This window comes from Camelus ferus, chromosome 21 (genome assembly GCF_009834535.1).
Source record: "Camelus ferus isolate YT-003-E chromosome 21, BCGSAC_Cfer_1.0, whole genome shotgun sequence".
Lineage (NCBI taxonomy): Eukaryota > Metazoa > Chordata > Mammalia > Artiodactyla > Camelidae > Camelus > Camelus ferus.
Genome location: NC_045716.1, coordinates 17,080,733 through 17,105,528, shown reverse-complemented (window position 1 = coordinate 17,105,528; position 24,796 = coordinate 17,080,733). Strand labels below are relative to the sequence as shown.

Here is a 24,796-nt window from a genome sequence, read left to right as displayed (position 1 = left end):
TTAGGGGGCTTCAGCAACTTGCCCAAAGTCACTCTACCAGTAAGTGACAGAATTGAATCTAGTGCCTCTTGAAAACATCCATTCTGAAAGGTTTTGGTATGAATCTGCTCTATGGATTGCAAGAATTCCAGCCCCAAGCAGGAGTGGCAGAAGTATTTCTATTGCATCTCAAATTGCAAACTCGGGGAAGGCGGGCTCATACACTAATCCGGTTATTGACACTGGAGATTAAGCATTCAAATGAGAGATGAGTATTAGTGAGAGGAATGTTTTGGATTTTATAGCTACCATGGTCCTGAAAAAACAAAACAAAACAAAAAACCCTCAGCTCAGTACCAGTTTTCTCGGTGGTTATCTGACCTCTTGTGGCTAGATTTAGGCATTGCAGTTTCTGGCAACTAACGTCTGCAAGAGGCAGCTTTTCATGGTGAAAGAAACATTTATTTATGAGATAAGTACTATCTCCTTTTGAAAAGGCTTGTAATTTTCCTAAGATCATTCAACAAGTAGTATGTGGAGTAAGAAATAAAACAGATGACACTTCTTTCCCAGTAATTCCAGCAAGAGAGAGAAAATATAAAGGAAGGAAATCTTTGGAAAAAATGAGAATTCTCCAAAAGTACAGGAAGATTAACATCTTAAGAATAAAGTGGCACATAGACTTTCAAACAGGAAAGAGGAGGAAAATTTCATACTTGGACATACAGTGAAATTTAAGGTCATAAAGACAGACCACCTTGAAAGTTTCCAGAAAAATAAGATCAGCTATGAAGGAGAATCACATTAACATCAGACATTTCAATAAGAATCCTGGATGCAAAATACTAAGGGCTTAATATTTGATGTTGAAAGAAAAGAATGTTAATCCTATATTTTACATTCATTTTAACTGTCATTTAAATGAATGTAAAATAAAAATATTATGGGGCATATAAGACTGCAAAAGGTTTACTACTCAAAGACCATCTTTGAAAATACTCTTGGAGGAAATAGTCTAGTAAGAAAAGAAGAAAACGCAGAAGTCCGTGTGTTTGGAAATATATAGGAAATGAGGATGAGTGATTCGGTAAAGCTTGCTGCAACTTAAATGGTAAAGGACCCAAAAGGAGTAGGTAACAATAATTCATATGTTAGAGATCAGAAAATAAGGCGGGATTAATGATGGTGACAGAAAGGAAATGAGAGTGTGCTTAATTATAACAACATATTTAAATATTGTAGAGGAAAACAAAAATACAAGTCTTAATAAGCTATGGGTAACCACCAAAAACGTTTGCTTTTTTTAAAAAACAGAGCTTTCAAATTAGCAGGGGTAAATCTACTCAGTGAAAAGCAGAAAAGGAGAAAAAAAAAGGAAACAAAATGTATAGTAAATGGAAAGAATGGCATAAGATTTCTTTCTTAGTCAGGCTCCCGTAACAAAACACCATAGGTTTGGATGGGTTAAACAACAGACATTTTACTAGACTACATTTCTTACAGTTCCAGGGGACGGGGAGTCCACGATCAAGTGCCAGCAGGTCCCATGTCTGGCGAGGACTGTTTCCTGACTCCTTGCTGTGTCCTCATGGGGCCTTTCCTCAGGGCTGGCAGGTGGTGTCTCTTTCTCTTCTCATAAGAGCCCTGATCCTACCATGAGGGCACACCTTATCTAAACCTAATTACTTCCCAAAGGCCCTGCCTCCAAATACCATCACACTGGGGGCTCAGAGCTTCCACGTATGGTTTTGGGAGGGACAAACATTCAGCTTATAACAATGGCAGAAATAAATTCAAATTGAACGAATTATAACAAGTATAAGTGTATTTAGCTATCCAAACAAAAGGAGAAAATTTTAAATTGGGAAAAAATTAGATCCAGCAATATTTTGTCTATAGAAGACAGAGTTAACACAAAAGATCTTAAAAAAATTAAAAAACAAAGTGATGAAAAATTATATATCAAAAAGTATGGATGAAAAGAAAGGCTAACATTTTAATGTGACATTAAAATATAATTAAAGTCAAAAAATTATGAGACAAAGAGAAGTCATTTCTGAGGAAACATTAAGATGATGAAATAATTATAAAAAGTTGTACACCTAAAAATATAACCTCAAAATAGTTAAAACAAGAATGACAGAACTATGAAGACAAATCTATACATCAACTACCGTAATTAAAAACTAAACTCTCATATATACTGGATTAAAATGAGAGACATTTCTCTTTGATTCTGATAGGTCAAATAGATTAAAGAAAAAAAAGGAAATCTATAAAAATATTTGTTTTATATAACCCATAGTCTTGAATACATTCGGGAGAGGGTGAAGAGAGTGAGCTTTAAAATGGATAGAAAAAAAAGTTCCTTCAAACAAATGAAATATCCTCAGAATGTCCACATATAGCAGGTCATCAAAGAAACCTCAGAAATGAAATCAAACTATGTTATCTAACTTCAATACTACATAGTTTGGAATCTATACTAAAGTAAAAACTGAAGTACATATTTGAAAGCAATTACAAACTACTAAATTCTCTTTGGATTGAAGAGGACGTTTTTACAGGGATTAAAAATACTTTGACCTGAACAATAAATTTGCAATAAATACAATGTTAAAATTTATGGGGTACAGCTAAAGTAGTACTGTGAAATAAATTCATAGCTTTAAATGTATTTATTAGAAAATAATACATTTTGAAAATAAGCCAAATAAGCTAAAATGATTTAAAAAATCAGTGAAATAGAGAATAGCAGTCTAAAAACAATTTTTAAAAAATGACTAACGAAACTAAAAGCTGGCTTTGAAAGGACCATTAAGATGCATAAAATCTGGGGGGAGGTATAGCTCTGTGGTAGAGTGTGTGCTTAGCATGCACAAGGTCCTGGGTTCAATCCCCAGTACCTCCATTAAAAAAATAAAATAAAATAAATAAACCTAATTACCTCCCCCCCTCAAAATAAAGTGGCAAAACTAGACAAATCAAATTTTTAAAAGATGCATAAAATTGATTAGTAAAAAGAGTAAGATGCAAATAAAATACAGAGTGAAGAGATATGATGACTGTCACAACATAGACTTAAAAATAATAAAATAATATTAACTATATAGCAATAATTTCAAAAACTTAGACAAACTGGATAGATTCCTGGGAAAACAAAGATTGCCAAATTTGGCAAAATAATTGAATAAACCAATAAACCTTAAAGACATTTATGTAGTTATAGAAGACTCCCTCTCCATTTTTGACCAGAGCTTCAAACTCAGTTTCATAAGAGTACTAATGAACTTTCCAGCAACAGATAATCCTTACCTTACAAATTTGTTGCAAAGAAAAAAAAAGAAAGAAAAACTAAAAGAAAAAAGACTGCTTAATTCACTTTATATGATTAACATAACCATGATTCAGCAAATTATAGTTCTGTTTGATTTATGAGTTTTAATGCAAAAATCTTAATTGAAATATTAACTTACTGAATCCAACAGTTTATTTAAAATAATATGATTAAGTTAAGCAATGCAAGGATGGTGTAACAATTCATTATTCATTCAGCAATTTCATTAATGTAATTTACCTCTAATGAATGAAGATTAAAGGAATGTGACCATCTCAGTAGATACAGAAACAAATCATTTAATACATTTCAGAACATTTCTAGCAAAAACTAAAATAGCCTTCTTAAAGCTATAACAGACATTGTGCTTAAATGGAGAAAACTTCTAAGCATTTCATATCAAATGGGAGCAACACTTTCATGACTAGTGTTGAGTGTATACTGGAGGTCCTAGCCAATCAAGTAAACATAGAAAATAAATAAGATGCGTAAGTGGTGAAAGGAAAGAAAGCAAAATGTTATCGTTTACAGCTGAGAAAAATCATTTACATAGAATTTACAATTTAATTTACAGTAGAATCAACAGGTAAGCCAGTAGATCTAATGAAAGCATAGTTTGCTACTGCTGTAGTCTGCTAGAAATGTAATAAAACATATGACATAAGTTTATAGCAACTAAAAATAAGAATTAATCTAACAGAATATGTAAGACTTCCATGGTAAAAATTTATGATTGCATTAACGAACAAAAGAGATGGCCTGAATAAATAATGAATGATCACGCATGTGAAAACATCACAAGAATGTCATTTCTCCCCTAAGTACTCTACAAATTCATTGTAAGTTTACTCAAAATTCCAGCAAGATGTTTTGAGAAACTTATTTATTCTAAAATGCATACGGAGGAATCAAGGTCTACAAATAGCTAAATTGGTTTTTTAAAAAAGAGAGAGTGCTTATCCTACCAGGCAATAATACATTACAAAGCCAGAGTGTTAGAACAGTTGTGATGTAAAGGAGAAACCATAAATCAGAAGAGGAAAAATGAATTATTAAACAGGTTGAAATGGGAAAACTACTTCAATGTGTATGGAAAAATACAAAGTTGGGTTCTTACCTCTCACCATGGGTCCCAGATTAACCTCAGATTCATCATTTATTCAATGAATATTTATTGAGCATCTACAGTGTGTGAAAGGCTTTTCTAGGCATTGCATGTATGTCAGAGAAAAACACAAAAGTCCTTGCCGTCATTAAAACACTAACTATAGAGGGTAGACATATAAAGCCAGTAGAAGGAAATGTAGGGTAATTTTTTTCATGATCTTGAAGTGGGGAAAATGAAAATAAAAGAAAAATGAAATAAAAGAAGGGTCTTGTATGGCTGGATCGTGATAATGAGTTAGGAACTAAGGAATGTGATTAACTCAACTCCCCCTACCTAAGTCCACTTAGATGACCACAGAGGGAAGACTGTTTGAATATAGGATAGCTCCAGTGGGCTAGAGTTCTTTCTTATATTTGGCTAAAACTGCCCTCCTATAAACACCCAGCCATTGGTCTGAGTTCTGCTGGCTGGCACTGAACCCAGCGAATCTTGCATCTTCTGTCACAGACCAGCACTGAAAAAGCTGCTGTGGTCTCAGCCTTCCCTCTTCCAGTCCCGCAAACCCAGATCTTTAAGCTGGTCTTCACGTGACCTGTTCAGGGTCTTCTAAAACATTTCAGGGAACTATAGCATGACATCCACATCAGCTATTAAATGTGGCTTGCTCGTTTGAGAAATGTGCTGGAATCCCACTGGGGACCATGCATCATATAATGTGCTATGCCCAGTGCTCAGGAAAAAAGGGAATTGCTTCTATGATACTTATAATGGAAAGCTCTTCTATGATAGCCTTGTTCCACTAGATTTTGGAATATATGAAGTTCAAACAAATCTCTGCTATCCAGAATGAGTGACTACATTTTATATGTTGGTTTATTTAGTCATTATTTAAGAAATTGTCACTGAATATATTTTCTGTGCCAAGGATTGCTGTGGGCCCTGACAACTGGGACATGCTTCTCTGTACCCTGGAGAAAGAATCAAAGACCCAGGACTGAACCCGGGGAGCAGGCTCGCTTCTCATGTCCTTTCCTGAACCAGCCAGAAGGACGTGTCTCCCTCAGCAGTCTGAACAAGGCTGCATTTCACTTTTTGTCTGCTGTGGATTGCGTGACCCAAGAATTCAGGATGGCTCATACACTGAGGTTCCAGCCACAATGTCTGCTCATGTTTCCTCTCTTTAATAACTTGAAAAGGTAAGGCCAGGGGGTGCTGAATGGTTCACTACGGTTTGAAGACGGGTGAGAGAAAGGGCGTAGAATCTGGTACATTCCACACTAATCAGGTCTTACTTTAAATCGTGAACTAGCAGGAAAATTTAAATGGCCTTAAAGCCAATGCAACAAACTCTTCAGGAATAAACTTCCAGTCATGTCTCTGAACTGGGCACAGCTCTGGGCAGCACACATTTCTATACGCTGTGGAGGATTCAAGGGAAGACCCAGCTGTGCTTTGGTGGTGCTTAAAACCTAGTCGGGACCAGAAACTACACGTGGGTTGCTTCAAAATCCCCATGTATGTCATGCTGCAGAACCACATCCACGCTGCTGGAAGTGGTTAGTGCATACATAAAATTAGGCAGAATCAGAGAGGCAGTGTTTGGCAGAAAGATCCAAGGTTAGAAAGAAGGCAAGTAGCCCAGGCTGGAGGGCGAAGGGTGCCGGAGTGGGTCAGGGCTCTCACCGTGACCGAGAGCAGCACAGGCAGGTGCAGAGAAGGTGCTGGCTGTTGGGAGCCAAGTCCCGTGCTGGTGCTGCGTTCATGTCCACCGCTGCAGGATGTCTACCGGACACAGCCAGGCTCAGCAGAGAGGCCAGGGCAGTGTGTATCCTCCTGCTCAGCCTCTCGTCTTATAGATGAAGAAACAGAGACCTAGAAAAAGGAAGCTGTCTGTCTGAAGTCATATAGCCACAGGACTGGGACGCAGGTTCTTAACTAGCAACCGGCGTGTTCTCTTCTGTGTGGAGCTGCCTCTCTGGTTGCCTGGTTAGAAGGAGGACATTAACCACGATATAGCGGGGGCATCTTTAACAAGTCAGGCTGTCCTACTCCAAGCAAGAAGAGTGAGAGGGGAAGCGGGGCTTAGAAGCTGCTTGTGCTGTGTGCATGGGAGGCGGGGACATGGGGAGTGATTTCTCTGAGGCTGGTGAACAGAACGTCTTCAGTCACCCAGACCAGGAGAATCCAAATTGTCCCCTAGAGTTTGGCCTTCCAGACCTACACCTGCAGGAGAAGCAAGGTCGCTGGTGAGAGCTGTCACCCCATCTCTTCTCTAAGTGCTTTGTCCAGTCTCTTTATCTTCAAGGCAAGAGGTCCACATAGTCACTGTTACTGTTCTCTGGGGGGAGAAAGCAGAAGGCCAGTTGTGAGGCTCAACACTCAGGAGTCACACTGACCAACACCACTCAGGGGAAGGAGACCTCTCCCCAGGCACAGCGTGATCTTGATCTTGATGCCACATCAGAGCGATGTCTTCAAGGGCTGGGGTACCACAGGGAGCTCTCCCTTAGGGGGTCTTTTTATAAATCAAGCATCAGAATTTCCAGCACCCAATGCCCCCATTCACCAGTAGAAAAACCTGTGCCTCGCTCAGAATGGGAACATCTGAGGCTTGTTTTAAGGAGGCCAAGTGAAGGGGAGGAAGAGGATGAGGGGAGGCGAGGACGCTCCCCCTTTGGTAGCTGAGGATTTGGGAGCTCGCTCTGCCAAGGCTGACGAAGCATGGACAATTGGTGTGGTGAGACTCTCACCCAATTCTTGGGGACAAACTCTAAAGGGTTCACCTCTTAGGATTTTTGGTTCTTTTATATTTGTGGAGACAAATACTACCAGAACTCCAAGCCCCCTCAGCAGCTCATCCAGGTTTGCCTAAGGATGCAGCACAGGTACATTCCTGGGTTTCTACTCTGCCTGGCTTTGCCTTTTACTTTCTGCAAGTGTCGAACTCCATCTGTAGCTGAGCCTATAGGAAGTGACTGTGTGTGTACATGGGTGCACACGCCTCTGCATGGGGGGAGGGGGACAGAGGAAACAATGGTGGGGGAGGGTTTCTTTCATAATTAAAAAGCCATAATTAACAAGCTTGGTCTTGTGGGGGAGGTAAAAAAGGTTGGTCTGGCAGCCTAAAGGGCAACTTTGCTGCAGACAGAGTAGAATGTGTGTGGGGTGACTGCACGGTCCCTTCTCCCTGGCTAGCACATCCGCACACCACCCCCATCACCTGCCCACTGATGACTGAAATACCTTTACTTGGGGCTGTAACCATACATCCCACCATGAGAAAACAGAGCTAAACCGTAAATGTCCCCGGAAGTCTGAGTTAAATGCAAACTCGGTGACAACTGACAGATACTAGATTCTTTTCTGAGAGCAGATTTCAAGGGTGTGTAAATAAGCAAGAGTAACTGTTTGGGGTGTGGTTTGGATTCTCTGCACTCATCCTGATGGTCTCTCATTTTCCACCATGGCTTAATACCTTTCGGGGTGTATCTGAAATAATTTATTCCCTAACACTATATAAATGAAGGCTTAGCAAATATTGAGCAAAATGTAACAGGATGAGCCTTGGGGAGGGAGTTGAAGCAATTTTCTCATTTGAAAGTTTTGCCTACTGACCATCTAGTCCCAAACCGCTGTGGTTTGCACAAGGTCACAGGACGAGTTTGAAGTCAGATCTTGGAGAGTTTCCAGGAACCACTCTTGCTCCCTGGGCTCTCCAAGCACAGAGAGCTCTATCTGTTTGCCCCTCCAGGAGCTTCAGGGCACCGCTTCCCAGCAAGATGGAAAGTGCTCTCAGTAGGATGAAGCTTTTCAGGGCTAACATCATAGAAAGGGGCAATTATCTGTACTGATTCTGCAAAGTAGGCCATTGGTGGAAATGGGACTTAAGTTCCTGTCTGACTCCCGTGTGAGAATTTTTACCATAAATACTGTCCAACTGTATCTTTGATGGTCTCCATCTCAGGCAGGGGCTGGTTCTCTTGATTGGCTTTAAAAGATGAACCACCAGCCCTTGATTGGGTTTTTCATACTTGGAGATCAATTCCTTTAGGTTCGGAAAGACCTGTCTCTTAGTGCCTTCCGTGGTCTGCAAAAGTGCAAGAAAGAAATCATTATGCAATTGTGTGTGAAAGGCGACACTTCTCAAAACAGTGGTTTTCAGGGCTGCCTCTGAGTGGCGAGCTGAACACAAGTGGCTGGCACTTGATGCGTGGGTGCTCACACCGCACACGATGCACACAAACCCTCCTGTTTAAAACAGAACTCTGACTTGAGCTACTTTGAGTAAAGAGGATTGACAGTGAAGGGCCCCCCACCTCAGTCTGCAGTGTGGAGTAAGCCCCCATCCTGGGCAAGTTGGGGCAGGCCCTGCAGATACACTGTGGAGGGCACCCTCTACCAGCTTGCACCAGCCTCTGTGTGCTGGCAGGCTTGGCTCTCCTAGGGGACTAACAGAGGCAGACTTCTGATGGGAGGTGCAAAATGTGCAGTTTACAAACTGGATGAATTCAGAATCTGTGTGAAAGGAAAAGACAAAGAAATCCCAATTTAAATTGAACATAGGAACGTCAGTGTGATTCAGGTAAATTGTAAATAGTTTTCTGTTGATCAGCGTAGAAACCTAGTTCAGTTTTCTGATGTGATCTCATAGAAATAATTTAAAAACAAAGAGCTTCGTCTCCTCTTAGAGATTTGACTTCCTTGATGATTGCTGATTCTCACGTGGCCATGGTGTTGGTCTGTAGGGAGGGGTGCTGATCAGAAGGCCAGCGTGCAGTGTGGTTAACGTCCGTAGTACAGACGCATCCTGACATGGAAGTCGGTTGCAGGAAGGCCCACGTGAGGCTGTCACTCCGGCCCACAGCAGCATCCTGCCCAGGCCTCTGAGCCCGGAGCTGTTCTGCCATGCAATGCCCCGTGTCTGATTTATAACTGATTGGGATACCTCTCTGCTGTGTCCAAGCAAGAGACAAAATGGGGTGTTAAGGACTTATCCAGAATGTCCCAAAATATGCACAACAAAGAAATAAATGTTTTTAAACGAACTGCCTTCTAGAAAACGTTTCATTTTGAAATAATTTCAGACTTGAAGAAAAGTTGCAAAACTATTTCCGCGTATATCCTTCACCACACTCCAAATGTTAAACGTGTCATTCTGTTTTTCGTTCTCTCTTTCTAAGTACATAAATGTGCATATATGTATGTACATATATCTTTTAAAAATTTTTGACAGTAAGTTGCTGACATGATATCCCTTTAACCCTATAATATCTCATATTTCCTAAAAAGCAAGAGCATTGCATATCCACACCAAAATTAGGAAATTAATCTTGATACAACACTATTTACTAGTCTACAGACCTTATTCAAATTTTGTTCATTGCCTTAATAATGTTCTTTGTAGCAAAAGAAAAATTATATATGTATGTGTTTGGGGATCACTATATATTCTCATCTCTTTCAAGTAGCTACAAGAAACATTAGCATATGAAGATTCTGAGAAATTTTGCAGTAAAAAAAAAAAGTCTCCTTAACCTTTAATGGAAATGTTTCAGAAAGATTATTTGAGGACTCTCTGTTAATAATTAAAGATTCTATGACATTTATTATACTCTACTTCCTGCCAGAAAAGCAGCTTCAAAAGAAAAAAGCTTTTTTGATTAACTCTAGGTAAAGGAGAAAAGTTAAAGAAATCCCCAAGACTGCCAGTTGACTGATACTTCCCCTTATATTTTTATGCGGCTGTGGAGTCCCCTTGACTTCCTCAACATTCAGACCTCTCCCCACCTTCCCTTTCCACCCATCCTGGTCCTTGTTTAGACTTCTAATTCGACATTGGTCTTATATGGAGTTCAGGTTGGTGTATGTGACCACTGGAGGAACTGTGTGCTTCTACATTTTTGAACACCAGCCTTGTTTTTTAATAAACGGGAACCAGCTCTAGTGTGGTTCTATTTCTCTCAAAGAAAGATAAGGTTAACTATTGGTCCGACTCTAACTCCGCACCGGGCTTCCCTGTTTAGAGTACCTCCACCTGGCCACGTTTAGGTTCAAGAGGTGGTCTCAGGGTCTTCTCCCCCCGGCTCTTTGTTGTTGTTGTTACAGGAGTTCTTATGTCTTCTTACCTGTATTTGGTAGTACCCGTGTTTCTCTTTGAAGATTCGGTATGTGTAGACCATATTTTTAAACCTGTGGAAAGATGACTCCGTGAATCATTATGTTCTTCTATGCAAATTCAGGTAACATCTACCACTGTATTTTGTGTGCAATGCCTCTGTCAATCTTGGATCCCGTGAAGAAAATGATCACTTTCAAGCCTTCTCATCTGTGGGAAATTTGAGAGACAGAGGTTTGGAAATGGGGACCCTTATTGTGATGGTGAAAGTCTGTGCTGTAGCAAAGAAGTTAAGGAGAGAGAGTTTACAATTTCCGTCATCTTGTTATTTCTAGTTTTCTTCACTTAGCCCTAGGTTGATACAACAGACAAAACGCCACTGAGCCATCCCTCTACTGCTTATTAAATGGCATTCATTGACCTCGTTAGAGATAGTGCAAGTAAAACAGAGAATGTTGTGAACTTTGTGCAAGGAAATGATGTATTGTGCTCTTGTTCCTCACTGGGACAGAAGCCATTGGCTAAATAATCTGGAATTTAGATAAAAGACCCAATCATCAGTTTCCAAAGCAAATAATAACAGACATCATATTCCTTCAATTCTAAGATGTCCTCAATTAAAGGATAAAGTATCAACTTAATAATAGATTCCAAGGAGAAAATTGTATACATTGAGTGCCTCCATCAACTGTTAACCATGTTCTGCTACCACACAGATATTAAAATGTAAAAAATGAGGATCAAAGACATTGACAATTATCTGATTGATCACTCCTCACCACTTCACTTGCACCCACACCAAAGAATCAAACACTAATCTTTTGACTGAATTGGGAAGGCAGAGAGCTGCTTATAGCTTTGAGGTACAGGGGACTTTGTTGCTGATTGTCTGGAGACCTTGACAATTGACTTCAAATCCCAGTCCTTTTGCAGGGTTTCCTGAGGCCAGAATAAGCTAGTAGGTGTCTCTAAATCAGATGGAAAGCAACAAAAAGTTTTTACATGAGTCCTTGTCTATATGTGACAGATTAAAATATTTCACAGTCTGGGAAGAGATCTCAAAAAAGTCTTTTCACAGAAGTATTGTTCAAAACGGGATCCAAACAAGGTCCGTACATTGTATTTGGTTGATCATGTGGCTTTTCAAAACCCAGTTATCACATAGCCTATGTTAAATTTTTAAATAAATGACTTTATTTTTAATTACATTGCTATATTACCAGCCTAAGAAAATCTTTCCTAAAGGAATTGAAAGAATAAAACAAATGGAAGTTCTGGCTTAATTAGTCCAAAAGCCATATACTTCAAGGTATAAAGATGGACATTGCTCAAATATAGTCTTATTCTTTGCGAAGTATTTTAAATGAAATAACAAGCCACATTGCAGCAATGCTTTATAAGAAATTGATTTATTGAGCTTGTGATACGCATGTGAATTTATTTTGAAATGTTTACCAAAAAAGAGCACTGTAAGAGATTTCAGAGCAGTGAGATTAGTGTCCACTTTATATGATGACAATATTATTGGGTAAACATAAAAGCTTAGTTTAAATGTCTCCTAGTCTAGTTATTATTTTACAGATTGTCATTTATAAAGTTTTGAAAAAATACGTAATTTCTCAGTGTGCATTCACACTGAAGACAGGTAAAAAGCCCGTGTTCCTCCAAGCCTTCTGCTCCATCACCAGTGGTGACGAGGGACCCCCTCTCTATCCCCCAGCACTCACGGTCTCGCCTTCATTTTCTCTGCCTGGAATCCAATGGGCTAATCTCATCATACCCTTAATCTGTTTGTGAGTCATTGCAAGAACCCCAGTCTTGCGAGTCATTTTTTCTCCTCTTTTCTAATCCCACAAAGTTCTGTATAGCCTGTATTGGGTCCCCTTCTCCCCAGCTCCTGCAGTCCTGCCACGTAGTCTTGAGCACTCAAGGTCTGCCATCATCACAGCTCTTGTATCTTCCACCTGTTCTCTAACCTTCCTGTCACCTTCTCTCTCTAAATGAAACCTGGCTCTGCTTCCCCTGGATCCTGCTGGAAGGCTGCTGCTTTCTCCCCCAGCGCTCTTACCACAGGCCTGGAGGGGAGGCCAGGGTTCTCCTTGCTTTTGCAGCTCTTCAGCGTTATTTCCCTTCTTCCTCCCAATTCTCCACTTTGAGTTTTGTGTCATTAGATTACATCACCCACTACCCAATAAAGGTGTCATTATTAATAACAGCTCCTGACCTCTGGGTCATTGCCACTCATTACTCCAGGTTTTAGCTCCTAGCGCGCTGTCACTGTCTTTAATACCTTTCCTGTCTAAATTGTTGGCAATTTCAGTTCACATGTAGATTATCCATCAACACTCCAGTTTCTCAGTTCCTTGCACTCCTCTCCTCCAATAATCCTGTCCTCCACCTCCATCACCCACTCAGTCCCATCTTCTTAACCAGGACTGGCTACATAATCTGTGAGGCCCAGGCGAAAATGAAAATTTAAAGACCTTGTTACAGAATTATTAGGAATTTTGAAATGGTGACAGCAGAGCATGAAACCAAGTGCAGGGCCTTCGAAGTCTAGACCCTGTGGGACTGCACAGGCTGCACACCATGAAGCCAGCCCCACTCATAACTTTGACCTTGTAATTGTCAATAATGGCAACCCTCTCATAATGTGAATTTCATGCATCCCACTCTCTTCCCCTGCTTTCCATCTTTCCAGATCCCTTCCCCTAGTATACTGACCCCAGCAATCCCTTCACCCCATAGAACTTCCAACTCATTGATCCTACCACTTTCCAATGTTCTCACTCACGTGTCTTCACTCCCTTCTCTACCCAGGTTAAACTGCTTGTCCATCATTATAATCACTCCCTTCAACCCCATTAGCACTTTCACTTTATTTCCTTAACTAGCAAAACCAGAATCCTGATTAAGCCCAACTCTCTGCAGCTGTATGTGGCCATGTTCACTGTTCTCACTTTAAATTCGTGACCACAAATCTCCAGTGGGCTCTTAATGCCTCCAGGCAATCATTTATCTTCCTATTCTCCTCAACAGTGATTCTACACCATCTCCTTTCTTCTTAAACGTTCAACATTTCACTCCTAACTGATGCCTTCACCAAAAGGATTAAAGCCATTAGAAGAGAATTTCCAGACTCCCATCACCACACATGATTGCATCTGCACTCACAGACCCTGCCTTTGTTACTGTAGGTGAACTTTGCATGCTGCTCTGCAAAGCTAATCCCTCCTATTTCCACTGGGTGCCATCCGCTTTTATCTAGTCAAGGACATAATTCTAGTGATTGTTTCCTCTCTCTCTGATGTCATTAATTATTATTCTGTACACAACAGCCAGGGTGGTCCTTTTAGCAAAATGTGAGTCAGATCATGTCACTCCTCTGCATAAAAATCTGGTCAATTTTGAAAAATGAAAATAATTGCTCTGTGTGTGTGTCTGTGTGGGGGCTTCTATCTTGTCTTAAGTCTTCCTATAGAGCTATAATTAAGATAGTGAGGAATTGGCTCTAGAGTAGAAAAGATATTAATGGAATAAAATAGAGAGTCCAGAAACAGACCCACATTTGTATAAAAACTTGATGTATGACAGAGCTGGCATAGCAGATCTGTGAGAAGGAGATGGACCATTTGTTAAATGGTAATGATAAAGTAGTTTTCATAATCTAACATAAGACCCAACTGTGAAAAAAACAAAACATTGAGCTTAAGAGAAATAAATGTAAGCCACATTGAATTAAGGAAAGAGTTCTTAACTCACAGAAACTAAAAGCCATAAATAAGATTAATGAACTCATTATATTAACATTAAAACTTCTATTTATCATAACCTTAGCAAAGTGAAAAAGTCCGTAGATTGGGGAGGATAATTGCAACACTGTTTATAAAAAGAGCACTGAGGTACGATAAGAAAAAGACAAATAAAATGGCCAATAAACATGAAAAGATGCTTCACTTCACTGTCAATCAGGGAAATGGAAATTAAGCCACACTAGATATCAGTTCATACCAGACTGGCAAAGATGTAAGAGTTTACTAATCAGAATATTGGCTGTGATATGGAGCTATACAAAGTTTTATATGATATTAATGGGAGTGTAATTGGATACTAATGTCTTGGAGAACAATTTGGCAAAATTTAGTAAAGTTGAAAAATATGTATAATCTACGAGCCTGAATGTCTACTGTTTCAGGTTGGCAATATTGAAACAAAACTGACAATGCCAACATTTTATTATTTATTACAAAGCAAAGATCAGTGAAATCATATATTTATTACATTTAAATCTACTTTAAAAATCATAAATATATTGTAAAGTATCAAAAGTGTAAATTATCAAAAATACATATGAATACGTATTTTCTAATATGAACTATTTTAGATTACATTAATTAAAATACAGTATTCAAAAAATAACAAACACTCCATAAAACATTGTAAATTAAAATTAGTAGTGAAAGTTTAAAGGAAAATAGCTTTTTCAGTGCAATTTTGAGATTAAAGAAAGAAGAAGGAGGAGGGGATGAGGGAGGCAGGAGGGAGGGTGTGCCAGGGATGCCATCAGTAGGTCCTGAGGGCTTTTTGGTGCAGACTTTCCCATCTGTTGGAAAAGCTCTGTTGACGTTAGCTGGGGAAGGCTAAAGACAGAAGTATAAGCTTACTAAATCTTTTCCTGTGATTTGCTTATCTTCACACAATTCCATCTCTGGTTCTGCAACTTTGAAAAAAAATCTACTTTGAACATTGTGGATCTTTATAGGCGCTGATATCTTTTTATTGAAAGCAAGATACAGAGTTTGTTATTCAAGTCTTTAGGAATCTCAGTGATTGACTAGGATTGCAGATGCTTACCGATGGCTCTGAAACAGCCTCTATCCAAACACAGAAACAAAACAAACAGATAGAAGGGGCCCACCAAGAAGTGTTTATTATTTTTGCCAACAACCTCACCCCTTTTGAAGTATACTATTTTGTGGTAAAAGCTATGTTTTAATTCTCTAGTAGTTCTCTTTTAGTAAGATTTTACTTTCTTACTATTAAGAAATATGTTTTAGATTCTTCAAAAAAATAGACCTAAAATGAATGTAGTGTAAAAATTTGTATCTCTGATTTTCCCCCCGTGCCTTTAGGAAGATGGAATGGGGGACGGGATGACCTCAGGCTGATTCTCATGGGAGAAGAAGAGGAGTGATGGGTATTCAGGGCTTGCTTGGTGTACATATTCCTGTCTTAACAGGTCTCAAGTCTTATAAAGCTATGATAATCAATATCACAGTCTCCTCACTGTCTACATACCACCACCTCCAGCCACAGGCTGTCTCTGCCACCCAGGCTTTGCCCAAAAACCTGGTCAAGCAGGGCACTGAGTTGATTCAGGGCACCTAGTGCTTTAAGTGAGCCACCCTGGGGTGGGGCGCTCCATCGGGGGAAAAGGAAGGGAACCTTTGAAGAAAGTCACCCATTACGATGGAGGCATAACACTTACCAGACTGAATTTTAATTATCCATTTACACATCTACAATTCACACGCAGGCCAGGATCGTGTTTTCTTTGTTTACTCCAGCACATTGCCTGTCTCAGTACATTCTCAATAACTGTTGACTGAGTTGCGTTGAACTATCTCTTTTAAATTTCCTTCGTTAATATAGAGAAAAATCACATCATATATATATATATCTTTCTTTTTAATTGAAGTACAGTCTGTTACATGCATTGAATTATCTTAACAAGAAATGTGCCAAGCCTGTATGAAGAAATCTTACCAAGAGACCTAATCAAACTCCTCATGGAATAAAAGGAGATGGAAGAAATGTCTATGTGAACCATCAAAATAATGAAATACAACGTGTATTGATTCATACCACGTTCTTATTTAACCACCTGTTTGGCCAGTACAAGCAGTGGACATACCATGGAGAATGTGAATTATTACAGCCTCAATCAAAGGTTAGCATATTTACAGCTGCACTTCTAGATGTGCATGTTTTCGTGGGTAAAATGATCAAAATCTGGCACCTACATTTAGGGAAAGATTTCCTGTAAATCAAAAGCAAGCAAGCTAGCTAGCTAGCTATCTAAAATTCCTAACAGCAAGGTAGTTAGAACGAGTTTGCCTTCATCTGATAACAGTAGCCTTATACAGTCATGGCCTTGCCTCAGGTATGTGTCAGTTCTCTTTCTCTGGCATAAGATAGCCCAGAAGGACATTGATTATCTTATCCTGTAAAGTATGACGTTGGTTCATTTCTGGGTCTGTTTATACTAATTAACATTTCTCCTCATTATGGATTGTGTTTATACCTGGTAAATCTTGATTGGATGCCAGACATAGCAAATTTTACTTTATTTGGTGCTCCGTATTTTTGTGCTCCTGTAAATAGTCTTGAACTTTGTTCCAGGGTGCAGTTAAGCTACTTGGAAATAGTTCAGTCTTCTGGAGGCTTGTTTTAAATCTTTTTTAGGTGGCACAAGAGCAGCCTTGAATCTAGAACTAATTCTGTTCCACTACTGAGTCAATATGCTTCTGATTACTCTAACTGATGTCCATGAATTTTAAAATTTTCTACTCTGGTGAGAACACAAACTTTATTTTCAGACCAGTGTGAGCTCCAGAGATTGTTCCCTTGGCTTCTTTTGGGTCATTTTTTTTTTTTTTTTTACTCAGCCTTGGGTATTTTCCTAATGCACACAAGCTATTTAACACTAAGCTGATGATTCAAGAAACCCGTCTGTAGATCCCAGGAGCTCATTCAAAGAGTATCTTTCCTTCTGTGTTCTGCCTTCCTGCTCCCTGCCCGTAAACTCTAGGCACCTTGGCCTTCATGGACTCTGAGCTCTATCTCGTCAACTTAGGGAGACCATCAGGTTCCACCTTGGTAGACAAGGACAATAAGACAGTTATTGAAATTATCTCAGATGTTCAAGAATCTAGAGGAAAAAGCTTGTTAAGTAGAAACATGGATGATATTAAAGAAACATCTAAATGTATGATTATATATAAATTATGATAGATGCAGTCAACAAAATAGGAAGGAATCATGAAAAGATGAGATATATTGGCTTTCTTTGATGTGGAAAGATACATATTATACATTAAAAAAACAGGTAGTAAATCAGCTTTTATATAATGAACCATTTATGTACATATATACAACATTTGCTTATATATGCATATACATAGAGACATACATCTCTGGAGAGATGTGGACTGAAATATCAAAAATGGTGATTTCTGAGTGTGACTGAGATCATTTCTGCTCTCTTTTTTGTACCTTTCTCTATGCTTGATTTTTCTAAAACAACAAAAAAGTCTGAATTGATTTTTTTCTTTCTGAACTCTAAAAGTCTTTCCAAATATCTCAGAGTCTGAGAGCTGGAAATGTCTCTCGAGATCTCTCTCCCTCCTTCTTTGTGTTGTTCCCTCCGCAGTGAGGACATGCCCCAAGTCAGGGCTCAGGTTCTCCTCTCCTGCAGCCTTCCTACGACTGCAGGAAGTCCCTCCTCACTCCAAGCGGTGAAGCCCATGCATCTCCTAATATCCACTCCATCTGACCCTGCTGACTGTAAAGGCAGACCCACTTCCAACTTCCTACACTCACAAAGTCACCTACATAGTGTTTTGCACATTGGTGTTCTCTGCACGCTCTATCAGGCTGTGAGATCAGGTAACATTTCCTGTCCACGGCTACCACATAGCTTTCTGGTCGGTGCTATATGCTGTTAGGTCAACTCTCCCTGTGACTTCCTTCCTTTATTTCTAACCTTCTCCCATAGTATCATAGTAAGCGAAAATAGTTGATTGGGGGAGCCACGGAAAGGGAAAGGGGTCAGGTGGGAAAGTGCTGGAATGTGGTCACTCTGCCCTGGTCCTTTCAGGGACTGGAGCAAACGGGGCGCTGTCGGACAGTGCCTGCAGAGGGTTCAGAGCTGCCCGCGGTCTCTGGGGCAAGGGCAAGGGCAGAAGCAGGCAGGTTGGCCTCTGTCAGCAGAATATAAATTGCTTAGATCTGTGAAAGCATGGAATTTGGCGTATTGGCATTCTAACCCAACAAAGAGGAAAGGGTAGCTCCTCTCTGGGGAGCAAAATGACAAGATTTCACATGTCAGGATTTTCTAGTACCAAGCCCTCAAGTACCTGCCTTGGACACTTTACAACACAGGTCCAAGGCGACCACCTTGAACATATTGCAGTGGAACTGGAGACATTGGTAAGAGAGGGAACATGACACCATATTAACAGTTCGATCTTGGACAAGTTATTTAATAAGAAGCCCCAGTTTCTTTCCCCACAAGGTAGGGATATGTCACCTACTGAAGATGGTTTTGCAGAGAATAAGTGAGATAATTGATGTAACAAGCTCAACATGGTTTTTGGCTCATAGAAAACTCCTTCAGGGTGGCTCTTGCTGCAAAGATGTAGAAAACAAGGCTAACACTCGTGTTGTAGACACCTTAGCTTTGCTCACATAGGGTTATATACTGGAATATAAATTGCTTTATGTGACCTTTTTAGAGGAACCTTTCCTGTACCCAACCTAAAGCAGACTGTCTCACTCTGTAAAATGCCTGTTTCTTTTCACCACATTCTCGCCTCTCACTGGAATATAGTTTCACGAGGGCAGGACCAATGTCAAATACTATTTATCACTATTTCACTAATGCCTAGGACTATGCCTGACATAACAGGCGCACAGTATATGCTTGTTGAATGAAAAAATAAAGGTTCTATTCATTCTCCAGCTCCCAGATTTTATGTAGGCTTTCCACTCCCTGATAAATGATTCACTCCTTCCTCTCAAGTTCCCATCATCCCCTGATTGTAAATCATCAGTTACCACACATGTCACAGTGTCCATTTACTTCTTTAATTTCCTCACTAGACTCTGCCTTATCAACAAAGTATCTAACACAGTGCCTGGCATATAGGAGACTTTAAACAATTGCTGAACAACTAGAATTGAATGGTCTGTACCGATCTGTGTGATGACAAAATTTCACAAGAGCTGTGAAGCGGGTCATTTGATCTGAGCCTTGAGCCTCAGGGTGCCTAATATTTTACATGTGTTTTAGTGACATGGGTAGGGAAGAGGGTGAGACTTGATCAGGGGCAGGTGTCTAACAAATTTTTCTTATCTCTCCAGTTGATTTGTTGTTATTTTTATTAAATTTCTTAGTGACTTTTGCATTAGATGAACGTATAAACTAGGAAGATGTATCACAGAACAGTTGAGAATAAATGTCATTTTTTAAAGAGAATCCAGGTTTCAACTATCTACCCTGAAATCTTGATGGAGATCTCCCCTATCTCTGTCACAGCCCATGCACCTTCTTCTAGTCTCCGTTCCCACTGCTGGTCCCGCCACAGTCAGTTCCTCCCCATCTCCCATCTGGAGACATAACAGGCTCACTGCTATCATCACCTGCCAGCTTCAGTTCATTCTACTTGATTGGGGTTCTTAAAACTCAGCACCAGTCTTGTCATTTCCATGCTCAGAAATGATCCATGTTTCCTCATTATCTATAGAATCATTTTTAAGACCCTATAATATTATCCCAAACTGACTCTTTCAAAAGTTGGCTTCCGAGTTACCTTTCCAGAGCCCTTTATGATTTGTATGTGCTTTAAAATATCCCACGTCTAGATCTATGTTCTTGCCTTCTCCCCTCCCTACAGTGCCTTCCATCCCATTTCTGTGTAACCAAATCTTATCCACTCTTTTAAGTCCCAGCTCAGATATCACCTCCTCTAAGAAGACTTTCCCGCTCATCTCTTCTGGCCTTGAATTTGTATAAAGCTCTCTGATTTTATACTTCACCCTTGTTGTATTTATTCCTTATTTATTATGTTGAAAAAAAATTGCAAGATCCTTATTGGAATCTCCCCAGGCCTTAGCACAGTGTTTGAATAGATAATGGGGATTCAGTACATTTTTGTAAACATTTTTAAAATTATCGAAGTAATACATGCACATACAAAGCATTTAAACAGTGCAAAAAAGTTATCAAATTAAAAGAATGAATCCGACACCTTTTTCCTACTCACACCTCCTAAGTTTCCCAGCTGTAACCACTATTATAAGTCTCTTATATACCTTCCAAAAATTGTTTATGAATGTACAAGGATATACACATACTTTTTTTTACACAAATGGGATCAGTACTTTGCATCTTGCCTTTTTCATACAGCAATAAATCTTGGAGGCTTTTTCATACTGTATTTCAATCTTGTTAATGCCAATTTGTACATACTTGTGCAGTCATAACTACATGATGGGTTTTTATTAGTGAAAATTTGTGTTACATGTTATATCCGATGCAGTTTATGTTTTGACCACATTCCCATCCAGAGAAGCTGCATTTATTTAGCATGTGCAAGCCTGTCTGCTCCCCAGCACTCGAATTTCCTCTGGGTATTTTCATAGTTTTAATTCCTAGCCCCTTGAATAGGTAAAAATGCTATCTCATTATTCTTTTAATTTGTATTTTTTTAGTTTTGAGTGAGAACTAGCATTTTTTTTCCCATAGCATTCTTTCTCACATTCCATTTCAGAGAATCTCCTCTTGCACTTTACCTAGTTTTCTATTGATTTTTAAAAGCTCTTATATGTTAATGAAATTTTGGGTTTTTTTTCTGTTGGTTTGTCAATAAGTTGTTTTCTTTTTTTTTTTTTTACATTTTTTATTGAGTAATAGTTATTTTACAATGTTGTGTCAAATTCTAGTGTAGAGCACAATTTTTCAGTCATACATGAACATGTTTATATTCATTGTCACATTTTTTTTTTCACTGTGAGCTACCACAAGATCTTGAATAAGTTGTTTTTAACAACAGTTTGTTTTTTTTTTTTTTTGAATAATGGTCATATTTATCGATCTTTCCTTTTTGGTTTCTGGGTTTTATACCTTGTTACAGAGGCCTTCTCAATTCCAGGATATTTTTGAATAGTTCACATTTTCTTCTAAAATACATAGTTTCATTAAAAAAAATTATGTATTAGAACCACTTTGAATTAATTTTACTTCAAGAAGTAAGAAAGGGATTCAGGTTTATTTTTTTCCAGATGACTAGCCAAGTGTCCCAACATTATTAATTATTACTCATCTTTTCCTCGTTGATCTGAAATGCTTTTTTAATTGTATGCTAAATTCCATATATTTTTGGCTTTATTTCTACCAGCCTCTGTATTCTATTCCATTGATCTCTCAGTACCAAATTCGTTTAATTACCGTAGTGATTACTGTGGTTTTATGATGTATTTTAATATTTGATAGAGCTAGTCCCCTTTTTTTTGATCAAAAATTTTCTGGCTCTCTGGTAGGTTCCCTATGTTTCATTTCCCACTTGGATAAACTTTACTATCTTTGAAGAAAAATTTTAAAGTTCTGTTGTTTTTTTTTTTACTGGAAGCATACTGAATTTATAGATTAATTATGGTGAATTGATATGCTCCCAAATTGAATCCTTCCCTTCTAGTAAGACTTCCAGTAAACTCCCTAGTAGATATTTAAGCTTTTATGTACAAGTCTCGTACATTTCATATTACATTTATTTGTGGGTATTATTTTTTGCTGATGTAAATGAGATGTTTTATTATATCTTCTTATTGGTTATTGTTTCTGTATCAGAAAGCTATTTATTTTATTTTATTTTTAAATATTTTTTAAATTGAGTTGTAGTCAGTTTACAATGTGTCAGTTTCGAGAGTGGAGCACAATTTTTCAGTTATACATGAACATGCATATATTCATTGTCACATTCTTTTTTGCTGTGAGCTACCACAAGATCTTGTAAATATTTCCCTCTGCTATACAGTATAATCTTGTTTATCTATTCTACACATGTCAGTATCTACAAATTTCGAACTCCCAGTCTGTCCCTTCCCACCCCCGTCCCCCTGGCAACCACAGTTTGTATTCTGTGTCTATGACTCTGTTTCTATTTTATATGTCCCTGGAGAATGTCATTTTAAGTGAAGTAAGCCAGAAAGAGAAAGAAAAATACCATATGAAATCACTCATATATGGAATCTTAAAAAAAAAAAAGAACATAAATAAATAGAAAGCTATTGACTTTAAATTTCAAATGTATAAGCAGATATCCTTGTTGAATTTTGTTTTTAGTAGCTTTTTTTCCAGTAAAATCTAGATTTCACAGGTATAAAACTCATGTTGGCTGCAAATAATAATAATTTTGCATCTTCCTTTTCAACTTTCACATTTTTTCCCTTTGACTAATTACACTTGCAAATATCTCCTGCGACATGTTACAAAGATGCTTACCATGAGCATTTTTGGCTTATTCATGATTTTAGGGGTAATTCGCCTAGTATTTCATCTGGCCTTTGGTTAAGGAAGCATTTATCCAGCTCTGTCCGGTTGGAAGTGTGTAAGGGCATGCATGTGTAAGTGCACACAAGTGAGTGTTTAAATGAGGGGTGGATGCTGAATTTTATCTAACACCTTTTAAGCAAATCTGAATGAGCCACGAAATTTGTAACCTCTGACCTGTTAACATGTAATTAAATTAAGAATTTTCCTACCATGGAACCATCCTTGATTTCTTGGATTGGACCATACTTGAGCATAGTGTATTTTTTCCTTTAATATGTTACTGGCTTCTATTTTGTTAGTGGTTCATTGAAAGTTGATATTAAATGAAGTTGATCTGTAGTTTTCTTTTTTTGAAAAAGAAATTTTACTTTCTTACATACGAATTGTAAAAAATCAGCAAAAAGAAGATTAACTTAAGCTAACAATATGTAGAGGATATGATTGTGCAATTCTCGAAAGAATAAGCAATGGCTAAAAAATATAGGGAGACACTCTCAACATCACTTGTAACTTGAAAATTCAAAGTGCTAACATCTTAAGGCTCCCATTCTTGGATCTGGATTCCTGGCATCATATAAAGAAAGATGCCTATTCTGTTAGGAATGGCAATCACTTTTGTCCTCATAGCTCCTAATGCTAAGAAACACTAAAGCACATTCTTGGAGACACCTGGGTTTTAATTCCCACAACAAACAAGAGAAACTTCAGTGGTCTCCCCAAAAAGGAGAATCCTTAAAGACAGGAGATTCCCGCTGATGTCTGTTCAAGATTGCTTTTTAAACTAGGCTAAACAAGTTCCTCTCAGCAGGACAGCTCTGATACTCTGGCCTGGAACTTCATACTGAGCTCAGCCTCTTTGGAAACACCAAGTGAATTTCAACACAAGCAAATTGTTTGAGATATCCCAGGTCTCTGCTATAAAACGATGGCTGCTTAGACTTGCCTTGATAGACTACAGAAAGGATGAAAGGAGATGATGTATGCTGAAGCCTTTTTACAAGTCTAAAGAAATTTGAAATATTATTTGTATTTTAAGCATCGCAAGTGGACACAGCAGAATCTGTGTAAAAACCTGGCCTCTCAGGTTAAAATTTCATAAAGGGCACCTAGTCTTTTCCATACCAAATAAGCCAGCCACTACAGAAGAGGCCCTTTCTCCCACAGCTGCCCTTCTCTTCACCCCCACCCCTTCTGCTGCTCCACAAAGTCTGCTCCTGCGGGCTTTGCACCAGGAGGGAAGGGCAGGTGGAGAAGCCTGGACAGACACGTTCCTCCCATCCCCTCCTGGTAGTATCGGTCTGTTTCTCATTCTGCTCATTTGGGCTGCAAAGCCAGTCAAGTGCAATGACTTTTCTACTTGTAGGTATCAGTCCTACATTCAGCATAAGGTCCCAAATGTGTGGAAGATGGGGCTACTCACGAGACACAGAGGCATAGGACTCCTGGCATAGACTCGCTGTCTCTTAACAGAAAGTTGCCATCCACCCCTTCCTTGAGCAGCAGGGTCTCGCAGTCTCGCTTGGACAGAGGGCCGTGGTAGTAAGGCAGATCCATGGGGAGCCCCCTCGTATCCCTGAAATCCAGTCCCAAGTCCAGGTATGGCTCTGAGATGAGGAGTGGAGGCAGTTGGCCTAGTGGGGCCTGTGGAAACACCTCTTCCTCCTCTGTCTTGTGGGAGTGAGATAAAGTTGCTCTGTGGAACTCAGAGAGTTTCACAAGATTCAGGAAATGAGAGAGGTGGGGGTGATGAAGTGACCAAGACTTTTCAGCCTGTAAATGGCCCAAGTGTGACTCACAGGAGTGGGTTAAAGTATGTTTGAGTACACAGTGGAATCAGTGATGTTCATGGCCAGAGCTCAAGCTGAAGACAAGCCCCCCAGAACTGGCTTGTAGCCTTGTCCTTCACCCTCAGTCACCAGTTTT

General features: G+C 39.1%; 1 protein-coding gene across 1 annotated transcript; it reads right to left on the bottom strand.

Annotated features, from left to right (window-relative positions):
* Positions 1–100: 100 nt before the first annotated feature.
* Positions 101–24,796, bottom strand: SH2D1B (SH2 domain containing 1B). Its single transcript, XM_006173136.3, has 4 exons — positions 24,294–24,796; positions 10,550–10,613; positions 8,346–8,511; positions 101–6,762 (listed from the first exon to the last, which is right to left on the bottom strand). The coding sequence occupies exons 1-4, from the start codon at positions 24,425–24,427 to the stop codon at positions 6,725–6,727; spliced, it is 402 nt and encodes a 133-aa protein (XP_006173198.2). The 5' UTR covers positions 24,428–24,796; the 3' UTR covers positions 101–6,724.